At 40.3% G+C, this 13,204-nt stretch overlaps 2 protein-coding genes across 2 annotated transcripts; both read left to right on the forward strand.

The window, feature by feature from the left end:
- Window positions 1-278: 278 nt before the first annotated feature.
- LOC139337388 (tumor susceptibility gene 101 protein) lies at window positions 279-986 on the forward strand. Its single transcript, XM_070971933.1, is given in 5 exon segments — window positions 279-320; window positions 443-527; window positions 630-695; window positions 857-898; window positions 901-986. Coding segments are annotated over 5 exon segments (321 nt in total).
- A 2,669-nt stretch (window positions 987-3,655) lies between these two features.
- Window positions 3,656-12,958, forward strand: tsg101a (tumor susceptibility 101a). The gene is made up of 10 exons (XM_070972924.1): window positions 3,656-4,054; window positions 4,883-4,970; window positions 5,080-5,145; window positions 5,699-5,862; window positions 6,196-6,322; window positions 7,032-7,089; window positions 7,345-7,439; window positions 9,820-10,022; window positions 10,136-10,375; window positions 10,789-12,958. Exons 1-10 carry the CDS (start codon window positions 4,013-4,015, stop codon window positions 10,876-10,878), a joined length of 1,173 nt encoding a protein of 390 aa, XP_070829025.1. The 5' UTR covers window positions 3,656-4,012; the 3' UTR covers window positions 10,879-12,958.
- Window positions 12,959-13,204: the final 246 nt, after the last annotated feature.

The raw sequence follows: 13,204 nt of genomic DNA on the forward strand, positions 1-13,204 counted from the left end.
AATCAGTCTCATGTTATCATTAGCAATAATACTAATCTACACATATATTGGTTTATTGGGTCACTGTTATTTTGCTGTCTTGTTTGTTCGCTGCTTTTTAGGGCAGATGATTTGCATAATTGTCAAGCTGTTCTCTTACTGGCTTCCAAGGGTCATAAAAGACTGGAGAAATCCTATAAACCGGAGACGGACAAAAGGTTGAGGATTGTTGAGCGTTGTTGACCAGAAAGACACAGAAGTGATAAAAGTGATATTTTCCTTCTGGAAAGACCGTCATCATGTCGTACTATGGAGACAAGATTAAGAGAATGCTTCCTAAGGTGAGAATAATCAGCGATTGAAAGAATTTATTTTGTCTCAATCAAACCATCCATCGACACGTTGTATATGCGGCACAGATTTGTTTTTTTCAGTGTTTCTTTTTCATCTTTTTGTTTTCAAGACATATTGTCGCAGGCTTGTGGCCCATGAAATAAACGTTGCATTGACTCACTTCAACAACCTCGTACCCATGATGGATAAATACGGTAAGAAGCAAAACGACAGCTAGCAGTCTGTTGTTGAACTTGTGGAAAATTTGTGCTCTCAGTGATGTGGTCATTGTTTAATTTATTTCATTCTTCCTACAGTTTACAATGATGGAACCACAAAGGACTTGATGAGCCTAACTGGAACCATTCCTGTCACTTTTCGAGGTAACAATGACTTTGCATTATGTACTGTGTGAGCCTCAGAAACAGACAAATCGTGACAACAAGCTCACTTTGACATCGATTCTCATCAGTTCAAATCCAAAATAAGAAATCTCTCAAAACATGCAAGACAAAAAATAGCTTTTCCCCCATTTTTACTCAAGATGTGGCCTACAACATCCCGGTGTGCCTCTGGATTGAGGAAAAATACCCCCAAACTGCTCCCATCTGCTATGTCAGACCCACGCGCGGGATGATGGTCCTCAGAGGAAAATACGTCTCCAGCAGTGGTGAAGTCATACTACCTTACCTGGACGAGTGGAAGAATGTGAGAATTGTAATCTTGTATTCTTTCACAGGACTGAATGTATGAAAAGTCAGACAATTGCATCAACAGGGTGTAGAACTGATAATGCAATGCACAGTGTGGTTTACAGCTTTACAGCCCTGTTATATTCGTGTGGCGTTACCTTTTCCCTATCAGGGCGAATGCGACCTCGTGAGTCTACTGCAGGTGATGGTTGCCATGTTTGGAGACTTCCCTCCTGTGTGCATGCAGCTTCGTCCAGAGCCTGAACAGACCTCTTGTAAGTCACACTCACACAGAACGAGCCTCCTTGCAGTTTGAAAACAACAGCAGCATCTATGCCCTAGATACAAGCGGTGCTGATAAGACAGATCCAAGATTCATATCTCGGCCACACCTGATTGCACGTGAATCAAAGTTCACTCCATCCAGGGCTGAAAACACATTTTCCTCGTCAACATGTTTGTGAGTTTGTTGTGACTGATAAACGCCCTTCTTAAATGAGAAAATCTTTTTTTTCTTTAGGTGGGCAGCAGTTCCACAGAGAAGAAGAGGTGCTTTCAAAGATAGATGGAAGTTTGTATCTATTTTTAACCGGAGAAGATGGACAACCTTTCCAGCAAGAATATGAAACCAACTGTTAGTCTGTGAATAATGTGTGTGAAGACTATGGAGTCAGATCAGTCTCAATATTAATTGCAAATGTATTTTGGGATTTATATAAAAGTGACTGTCCACATAAATAGAAAAAAATAGGTAAAACAAATCCACACACACACACACACACACACACACACACACACACACACACACACACACACACACACACACACATATATATATATAAGGATCACAAATGTATTTCTGATGCACACACTAATATTTTTGGTTTTAAATACATGTAGTACAAATACACACATATATGTGTTTAAAGGTATTTGCAGTTTTCATCCAAAACACATTTGGATGTTCAGCCTGTCATTTGTGAACTTCACTGCATTTGTGTGTGCATTTTTTGAGACAAATGCATTATTTTCAACAGGCAATTATCTGTAGCCAATCAGATGGCTTCTTCCATTTCAGCCAATCCCATAGCATAGATTCAAGGGTATTTTAGGAGTTGTACATGAATATACAGTGATAACTCTTTTTGTGTGCATTGAAAAATATCTTTATGGAGAGAGTCATTTATATATAAATCCTGAAATACATTTGTGAATCCGTCCGTGTGCTTTCATTAACACTGAGCCTGATCTGACTCCTCAGAGCACAGTTAGTGTGTTGCCTGTGGTTAAGTGTTTTACCCTGTGCACAGTGTCAGATGGTATCCATTGATTATTGTATGTATCATAAATTCATAATTTCAGACAAATATGACTGACTGACTGACTGACTGACTGACTGTGTTCAGTGTGAATGTATTGCATTATTTTTAAATGTTTTTCATGTGAACATAATGAACTACTTTGGGATCTGAATGTTAAAAGTCTCAAATTGCTTTACAAGCGACTCATAAAACTACATCTGATCTGTACACAAAGGTCTTTGTTGTGCTCTTATCCTCAAATGTTTTGGACTTTTGACCAGAAAAGTTATAAATGTGGAGAATATGTGCGCTGCCAGGTTCAGTCCAGTAAAACATGACTTACTATTAGTGAAGCTCATTTAATTTTGATGGAGGACAAAGAACAGATATTCTGAGCACACTTTAGTTAAAATCAACTGCTCATTACAGCTGTTTGCAAGTTTGTTCATTAGTAGAAGCCAGCTTGTTTTGCTTGTTGATGTAATCTGTCAGGTACTATGTTTGCTGTGACTTATTTGATCATGGATGTATAAGATAAAATCTGGATTAGCCTAAACTTTTTACACAGAGTCGATACTATTTCCAAAGACAGGCCTTTTACTTTACATCACAATTCAACCTCTTGTGAAAAGTGCCATGTTATTCTGGTATTGTAAATCAAGTACAATTTTAAAGAGGTTTGTGTACATTGAGTTTATTATTGTGAGAATGACTTTTAGTGGAATTGCCAAGTGAACAGTGTTTTGTGTACTTACTATCTAAACTTTTGATTTTGCCCTCATATGTTGTATGAATAAAACTCATCTAATACATTTATCCCTCACCTCTATGTGGTTTCAACAAGTGGTATTATATCTGTCATCCTGAATTTCAAGATACGTGATTAGTGAAATTTGGTTCCTTCACAGTTTTGGAAAGTATTTCTCTTCTTTTTTTTCTATTTTTTAGGCGAGTTTAATACAGCACTAAACTACATGTGTATCTGTTGCACTTGATAGTCACCTCTGATCAGTTATTTGATTTGATGGAGAATGACAGTGTGTAAAAAATTAAAGTTTATCTGATTAATCATTGAAAATACAGCAGTATAACAGCAGAAAGCAGTAAGAGATTATGATAATATGGTTCCTATGAAAATAAACTACATAACTGTGTAGGTGAAGTGGAAAGTCACACCTACAGAACGAGTCACTTATCTGCATACATACTGTGATGAAGTAAATTAAGAGATTAAAATTGTTATTATTATTGGTATTTCTTAGTTTTTTACTGTGCCCCATTGGTATAGTTAAGACCGCGAAGGGCCCCCCGGACCACACCTTGGGAACCACTTGTCTACCGCTGACGTCACACGTGGACCGGAAGCAGTCAGGTGGAATGCCGGAAATTCCTTTTGTTGACTATCGGATATTTGTTTTTTGGCCTCCTTTTACACATAGTGACTGACTATTGTCTATTTTCTGTTTTTACGTAATTTAGTTAGTGTTGAGACATCAACGACGGAGACATTGCTGGTGTGGGGTTGGAGGATTTTCATATAGACACCGAGTCAACTGTAGTCGGGCCCGAGGCCGGGCTAACTTTAGCCGAGCATTCGCTGAAGACCTGCTAGCTTGCGTTAGCTCGTGTTAGCTGTCACCTCAGCTGGCTTAAAAGTCAGCTGTTCACTCATTTCGCTCATTAAGTTAAAACAAACACTCCAAAACCATGGCAGTTGTCAACGAAGGTGCTCTGAAGAAAATGCTGAAGGTAAACCAGCTGCTCAACTGTTGTGGCTCTTGCTGAGCAACAGTAGGAATTTAGCCAATGTTACCGATACCAAACATGACAACGTTACCTTTAGCTTGTTAGCAGAATCACATTTCTGGTATGGCTAATGCTTAATAAACACCCCGTTTTCACTTAGTTTAGTTTGTTCAACATTTGGTTTTGTCATAAAGGATCACTATTGTGACCCATTTAGTTGAGATCCATCATCTTAAACTTTATGTTGTGTTTGACAGTCTGGTATAGCCACCTAGCTAACATCGCTAATATTGTAGCAAAAACACTTGTTTTGAAAACGTCATTATTTGAAATGAATGTGGCTGTTTTTAAGATTTTATTTCTACAACAGCGACTCCACATGCATATCCATCATTATTGATAATGCAATTTACAGGTGTATTAATTTAATTTGCACTTACAGATGAAACCTAAGCATTTTGCCCACTTCACAGCTGATCACAATTTTAAAGTTGGGCCTTTCAAATGTTGGAAACAAACAGAATGAAAATAACTAATTTGTAAGTCTAAGTCTGACGTCTGATCTGGGAGTGATGGCAGGTTCCACCCCTGAGTTTTGACTTGATGATGAGGCTGCAATTTTTCACATTCAGACCACAAATTGTGCCTTTAAGGACGTAGTATAAAACATTATTGTATATTAACAGAAAGTGAGCAAACAGCTAGAAACGCAGGGCTACCAACCAAGTGAATAACTGAGCTTTGTGTCATTTCACTCTAAACGTTTTTAACTTAACTGTCAGTACACTAACATAGATTATTTTTCTCCCTTTTGTTGTTGTCATTGTTCAGCAATATAAATACAGAGATCTGACTGTTCGTGAGATAACCAATGTCATCTCCCAGTACAAGGACTTGAAGCCGGTTATGGATGCTTATGGTAAATTCAACGACAATAATACCTGTTTTTTGACTGTCTGGTCTCAGTTATATGATGGTATACATCCAACTTGTTTTGCTTGTTGACGTGGGAACTTCTTGTATTTCAGTGTTTAATGATGGCTCCACCAGAGACCTGATGAGCTTGACAGGAACAGTCCCAGTGAGCTACAGAGGTAAAGAATATTTCACTTGCTTTCTAGAAAACATTTCCCCTACAAAAACATATTGCGCTCATTGTTCCTTTGTAGAATCAGAAAGACTGGGGCATAGAAAGTGTCAGTTTCCATTTAGTTTCACTTATTCACTCACCTGCTCTTCCTCTTCTTTGTGCTGTCTCTAGCTTCCTCTATTTATCATGCACTTTCTTAAACCAAACTTGCCATCTGTAGCCTGGAGTAAAGTAGCAAATGGGCCTCTTTGTGTCAGCTGAGGTGACGCGGAGAGAGGGTCTGCCTCAATGAAAATGCATGTAATTTCAGAACTAGCATGTGTACCTGCAAACAAACCTCATTCTTGCATTGTGTTAGTCCGTGTCCTTGATCTGCCAGCTTTCCTTCTGCAAAATGTATATTTGTTTGGTGTACAGCATATCTTAATACACAAACTTGTGTCTCAAAATCTAATTTGTCAAGTGTAAAGGGTTGGGTGATGGTAATATTGTGGTATAAAAACATCATATTATGTATAATATTTATGTCATATTATAACATTGTGTGTTTCCTGCAGGCAATGTCTACAACATCCCGGTGTGTCTGTGGTTGCTGGACACATATCCTTACAACCCTCCCATATGTTTTGTCAAACCAACCAGTGCCATGATGATTAAAACTGGCAAGCATATTGATGCCAATGGCAAGATCTACCTACCATACCTACATGAGTGGAAGCATGTAAGTTTGATGGCTTCAATCAATAATTTTGGACTGTTATTTAGATTTGAGGTTTGACTCCAGCAGTGAAATTTTTCATATCTATAGAAGTTGGATATATCATACAAGACTATTTACTGTTTGACAGTAAGTGACACTGTAATTTTGTTGAATACTTTGAGTATGTCAGTGACTACCCGTCTGTCAGCACAGACTGTGCAATCATGAGGCCATAAATGTAACTGGGATCTAGATAATGTTTGAACAGTGGCACACCTTTTGATTGTTTGCAATAGCATTTTGCAATTCTTGTCTTGGTTAATAAAACTTGCACTTTGCTGTATGTCTTAACAGCCTCAGTCAGACCTGTATGGTCTGATTCAGGTCATGATCGTAGTGTTTGGAGAGGAGCCTCCTGTGTTTTCTCGCCCCACCACACAAGCCCCTTACCAATCCTTCCAAGCAGCTGGACCCCCTAACCGTGAGTGACATAAATGTTTGTTGTAAATAGAGTAAGAAGTGGCCATGAAGTTTCAGAAGAACAAGATGGTCCACAGACTGTTTTCATGCGAACTGATATGGTGCTGTTAAAAGTATTAACACACTGAATATCTCTCAGTACACAGAAGTTTGTCCACCCCATTTATCAGTGCTGGCAGTCTGTATTAGAAACACCTCTCAATCATAAATGATACAGTTAATAAGCACCACAAAGTGCAGCTTCCAAAATGTCCGTAAAGTTGACTAAGCACCTTTCCAGAACAGTTTAAAAGAAATATTACAATCTTCATGAAGGTGGGATCATTTGTAGGGCTTAAAAAGTGTAACTTGTCCCAGAAAACTGCCCCTAAAACATTTTTGTTGATGTCAGGATTTTTTATTTAAAGGGATTTTTCACAGTGCTGTCATAAGTTCGTAACTTTTTGCATTTTGCTCATAGGGTCACAAAATTACAAAATGTGCATAGATCATACTAGCGTTATTGTTGGTGTATCTGGCCGCACTCGCCCATTATTGTATCATGTTGTAAGTGTTGCATTTACTTCCTTTAACACCAGGTGGAGCTCAGATACTGCAGCACGGCATGGAAAAATGAAAGTCATTGTGTCTGCGAGAACCAAAGAGATAAAGAATATTTTGACTTGTATGTCATCAGATCTGATTGTTTGCCTGATCTTTGTGTACTTCAGCGTCCTACATGCCTGGCATGCCAGCAGTCTCATCCTACGGCCCAAACCCAAACCCAGGGTAAGATGTTTGTCGAGCATTTCACAGCTCCCTCCCAGCTAACACAAGTACTCTCTATTCTCAACAAACCTGTCCTGGCTTGTTTGTTTTCATGGTTTCTTTAGCAGCATATCACACAGAAGCACATTTATTATTAAGACACAGTACAGCTGGCTCCCTTACATTTATAGCTCAAAGTTAAAGACAGGTTCTGACATTTTTTGAAAAGAAAAATGCACAGTATTAACATTTTGTTCATCATGTAACCATTTGCAGAGGCTACCCAGCATACCAGTACCCGGGGGGTAACTCCTACCCAGCCACTGCTGGACCAGCACACTACCCCACCCAGACTCCAGTTTCCACAGTGGGTATGTATCACATTTAGTATCGCGAGGAGCTTTGTTTCTCTTTCTCATTTGGAAGTTTAAAAATAGCACAGGATTCAAAAAGTCTTGATGTTACTACTCACTGATTCAGGAGTCAGCCAAAGTTGAATTCAGGCCTGAAAAAAAAAAAACAAACAAATAATACAGTTTCTCTTACCATGGTCTTTAGTTAACCCTGAATTAAGACACTTGACCTTCTGACTTTAACTCCCTCACCTTCTGTGTGACTTCGATGGCGCGCAGAGCCACCAGTGAAAGGTCATTAGTGTAACTAGAGTGCGGAGTATTAAAGGCCAAAGGGTGGGATGGACCTGGAGGGAAAGGACCAGTCGCCCTTCCAGCTCTGACACCGTGCACCTCAGAAACACTCAGCGCTATATTTAGTATGGGAACAGTAACTCATCACAAAGACAGAACTATGATCTTGTTATCAGTTTTGTGCTAGTTACTAAAAAATAGCGACAATTAGTTGTTACCTCATTAAAAAAAGCAACTACATCAACCATTTAAATGTCTGCTTTGAAATGCTGCCATTGGTGATAGGGCTGTGCGATATGACCAAAATGTCATATCCTGATATGGATCATTTCATGTCCAGATAAGGATGCATATCTCGATGGAGCACGTCTTCTGTAGCTTCAATTAATAAATAGTTTATATAAAGTGACCACATGTAGAGGCCAGTTTCTTATTATACTTTGAATTAAATACTCAAGAAATAGAAGACACTTATTCATATTTGGTTTCTTGTTCACCTTGTATTAACTACCTTTGTGCAAATTTTCAATTCAGCATGTAACAAAATATTAATGTATAAAAAGTTAAAAAGAAGATACTTTTCAACTATAGCAGCAATCATAATAACTCACATGTCTGAGTTGGGGGTTTGTTTTGAGCTCTGGACTGTACTTTCATGGCTCTCATCCACAGACACTCTCAGTACTGTTTGACATGATTGTTGCCTAGGTGATAAAAGAGGTTAGTGTGGTCCATGTCATGTCAGACTTTTTGTATCTAAACCACTCCCAGAAGTAGCCCCTCTTTTAGGTACGAGCTTTTGCAGGAGACCACAGAGTGTCATTTCCATCATGCATGCCTGGTGCTGGACTGAGTAGTTTGTGAAGTTTGCTGGTTTATATTCCAAAATGCAGATTTTAGTCTTTGTTAGTGTTGGTCGTGGGTCGGTTCAGAACATGGTAGTTTATGCTGGTAATTATAATTTTTGTGCTGGTTTCTAGTTTCAGTCATTGCTGATGTGCATATCACATAGTGGAATAACAGTAAGGCACTGCTCCCAACGCTTACATCACTTATCTGCTCTTCTGTCATCAGTTACAACCAGTGAAATACTGGACAAGGACGAGCATGCAGAACGATCTTTAGCACTCTCCTATATTTAGTGTATGCCTGTAGACTGCTCAGATCGCAAGGTGGGATCAACTCTGACATTTGTAGTGCTGACTCCAGACTGCACATGACACCCATCAGTGCCTTTTCACTTGCATAAACTGGTATTTGTCCGTTTTTGAGCCTTTACTTTGTAATGGTGTTTTACTTACTGATATGTTTGATATTTTATTGGTCATTCTCACGTTCATATACATTACAGGGCAACAAAATATTAAAAAACCTGAAATCTGAAAACCTTCAGCTGGTGTACAGTCCAGTAGGACACCACAACAGACGACAAGAGTGTTTACTGCTGGGATCTTCTATTGGGCTGCTTTATTACAGGAAGCAGGCGTCCACATTTTTCCAGTAACTGAATATAAAGTTGTGTAAACGTGTCATAAGCATCCTGCTTCTGTTTTCACAACCACGTACTTTACAGGGGCACTCTGATCATGCTTGTTAAAGCATTTTGAATTGAGCATTTAAACAACGGTTTAAACAACGCACTCCACCACTACCTATAAAACACTGAATGAGAGAATGTAATATTGATGAGTGGTGGTCATCCCTCTCGTAGTGGAGCCTCATGGGGGCCACTTTACTGAGACACATAATGATGGTTGTTGTTGCCCATCTGTACATATCTAGCTTATCTGGCCTCGATGCCAGTGATGTCTCTTTGTCCCTGCTTTGCAGTGGCTCTAGATGCCTGTTATACCTGATCAGCATTCAGCATTGAGCAATGCATCATTTACTCAGTGGTTATTCAGGAGGTGCTGGATTATACATGCGTCAATCTTCTGAAGATGGTCAGTTAATGCTTTTATCACTGCATAGTAAAGTCCAACACAGAAACCTTTTACCTTGCTCAGGGTAGGATATTGCTTGAATCACTTTTTTTTTGCCAGCTGTTATTTTCTGTTTCTTCTGTCCACTGTCTCACATCGCTTCTTAACCTCTTCCTCTTAAGGCCCGGGCAGAGATGGCACCATTGGAGAGGACACCATCCGCGCATCTCTGATTTCAGCTGTGAGTGACAAGCTTCGCTGGAGGATGAAGGAGGAGATGGACAGAGCTCAGGCAGAACTGGATGCCCTGAAGCGAACAGAGGAGGACCTGAAGAAAGGGCATCAGAAACTGGAGGAGATGGTTTCCAGACTGGACCAGGAAGTGGTGAGAGATCCTCACTGTTCTCCAATATTATATCTGTATTTTTCTGTCCTCTGCTGCTATTTTTTCCCACCATAACAAAAATGACATGGTCGTGATCCTCATGTTTCCACTAGACTGACGTGGACAGGAATATCGACCTGCTGAAGAGAAAGGATGAGGAGCTGAGTGAGGCGTTGGAGAAGATGGAGAACCAGTCAGAGAACAATGACATTGATGACGTCATTGTGCCCACAGCTCCGCTGTACAAACAGATCCTGAACCTATATGCTGAAGAAAATGCAATTGAGGACACTATCTTCTACCTGGGAGAGGCCTTGCGCAGGGGCGTCATAGACCTGGAGGTTTTTCTCAAGGTGACCATGTGAACACGGCTGCCACTAATGCGTAATGTTATTTCTACACAGCCTGCGTAGTGAGAGCAGCATGTGGGCAGAGCAGCAGCTCCAGTCCTCTGTCTATGTCTACACAGGATGTGTTCAGGCACAGGAGTGATTGCAGGGCACGTGCATAATGTCAGCAGTCAGATCCCAACACACAATCATTGTAATTATGTGTGTAAAACAGGAGAAAATGGACAGGAAGTGCTAAGAGTACGCCTTGGGTCACAGTTTTACACATGTACAGCACAAGTGACACCCCTGTATAGACAGTTGTGTTGATTAGAAGAGAAGCATATCTGTTCTGTCAGGCTGAAATGCATCCATGCAGACACACTTGAGTGATCTGTGGTTTTAGCCTTGTTGACTCTTACTCTCTTGTGTTACAGCATGTACGCCTTCTGTCCAGGAAGCAGTTCCAGCTTCGTGCCCTCATGCAGAAAGCCCGCAAGACTGCCGGCCTTAGCGACCTCTACTGACCCTCACCGACGAGCTGGAAACTCCATGATCTCTCTCTTCTCTTTATCCTCTCTTTTATTCCCTTTTTAACGTCTTCTTCTTGTCCAAACAGCTGCTGTTGTTTTAATCTCTTCTTACGAGACAGAAATCTGAACAGCAGCCACAGAGAATTGTAGAAATTTATGAAGAATTGGACTATCTTGTTTAGCACAGTGAGATTTCAGACTGTGTGGCCACAGTTCGAATATGACATTGTATTTTGATCTGACCAAATATTTCTTTGAGATCATTATGCATTAACAACAATGAGCCATTTACACGGCATAACAGCATTACTTTTGTGCCCCAAAATAAATTCAAAATCACAGTGACCTCGTTGTGAACCAGGTGCTGCGGCTGACATGAAAACACGCTCAACACACGTCATGTTGGTAAAAGTGACATGTGAGTCTGTTCTGTGCTTGTGGTGTCACTGGGTTGGCACACAGCGAGTTAGTGTGTCGACCTGTGTACAGCGGCATGCAGATGTTTGGGCATCATTGGTCAAAGTTTCTGTGATTGTGAATAGCTGAGTGAGTGAAAGATGACCTGATTTCTGAAATTCAGAAAGTTAAAGGTAATATTTAACATGATCGATCCACCCCCATGCTTGACAGCTGGAGATGTGTTCCTTTCAAGATCTCAAGAACACCCCTTTTTTTCCTCCAGGCTTTTGCTCATTGCAGCCCGAAAGGTTTACTGGAGCTTCATCAGTCTACAGGACTTGTTCCTGAAATGCGTCAGACTTGTTTAGTTGCAGTGAGGATGCAGGGAAGGTTTTCCATGAAGCTCGTGTTTGTGCAGGTGTGTGTGGCTGCACAGTAGAACAGCGCGCCCCCACTGCTAAGTCTTCATGAAGGTCTTTTGCATTCACTTCCAGACCTCAGCTTGACCTCCACTGTTCCTGTTAACTGCCGTTTCTTCATTGCATTATGAGCTAAGAAAAGAGCTACCTGAAAACTCTTTACTATCTCCTTGTGGGCTTCTCTTGCTTTTTGTGCATCAATTATTTTCGTTTCTGCAGCTGCTCACAGCAAAGATTATTCATCTTTAACTTAATGCCTTTTGGAAATCGGGTCATCTTTTACTTGCTTTGCTATTCATAAGAACAGACAATTTAACCAAGGCTGCCCAAACTTGTGCATGCCTCTGTGTGTTGCTCTGCAGGGTAGCCTACAGGTTCTGTTAGCAAATCCCTTTGCCAGACAAAGTCATTTGGCTAGTAAGCACAAATTGTTAGGGGCTAGAGGAGAGGTCCTTTGTAGCGAGCCCCATATGTCCATGCCATTCATCATGAAAAGGTTCCGCTCTGATATAAATACAGACGCAACCTTTCAGGAGGGATGGAGGTCAGCTTCGGGATGTAGTGCTGCATGAGGTCGGGCGCCTATTCAGTAGCCATGGAGTCAAAATGCTCACTTTTCATACAGAAGAGCTGATGATGATCGTGAGCCTGAACTGTGTTTTGTCACTGTTTTGTTTGAGTCTGGTGACGAGCTAAATTTGAGCCCCCCGTGCCCACCTGCCCTCACTACAGTTGTGTGTGTGTGTCTACAGTGGTGTGAGTGAGGTTCTTTCTTTGTGTCAGCTGCTCAGGTCTACCCTCCTGTCTGACTTCATTCGACAGTCATGTACATTGCTTTCTTTTACTCTGGACAGTGTCTCTGTTTCAGGTGGGCAGCAGTCTTGACATGCTTTACTCAACAGGATTACAAAGGAAATTTTCACTTTTCTTTTCTGTTTTCCTTGTGCTGTCCACTCATTCTCAGTCCTGCTGAGAGGTTTAAGTTTTCAGTAAACATAAGGAAGTTGTGAATAAAGCCAGAGTGCACAAGGATACAAAAAAATAACATACAACTATTGTACTGATCAAAACGTTAACTTATGTAAAGTTTGCAAACAGGTCTCACTTAAACTAGCCTTTTACTAAATGCACTTTGAATTGTATGATAGAATATCTACTGTTATTTTTTTCTTGTTTCCAATTCAACCATAGACCACCTGTTCTTTTATATCTGTAGATTTATGTAAATCAGTACAAATAAAAGAAATCTGATTTAATTTCTCTGTCATTTCATTCATATCTCAAAATACAGTTTGCATTGTTTGATGGGGAACTAAATCACAGAATCCTCCAGTCGGGTTTTCACGTCTTTTGACAAAGTCAAACCCCAGAGAGTACTGATCAAACACACTGACAATTTTTAAAAAATACTAGTATTAATCAGCAGGTGCAGCAGTATTTACCTCACCTTGCCGTGATGTTGCATGTAGTTGCAAGTGACCACATTTTCTCTGTCATAAAGG

This window comes from Chaetodon trifascialis, chromosome 10, assembly GCF_039877785.1.
Source record: "Chaetodon trifascialis isolate fChaTrf1 chromosome 10, fChaTrf1.hap1, whole genome shotgun sequence".
Classification (NCBI taxonomy): Eukaryota; Metazoa; Chordata; class Actinopteri; order Chaetodontiformes; family Chaetodontidae; genus Chaetodon; species Chaetodon trifascialis.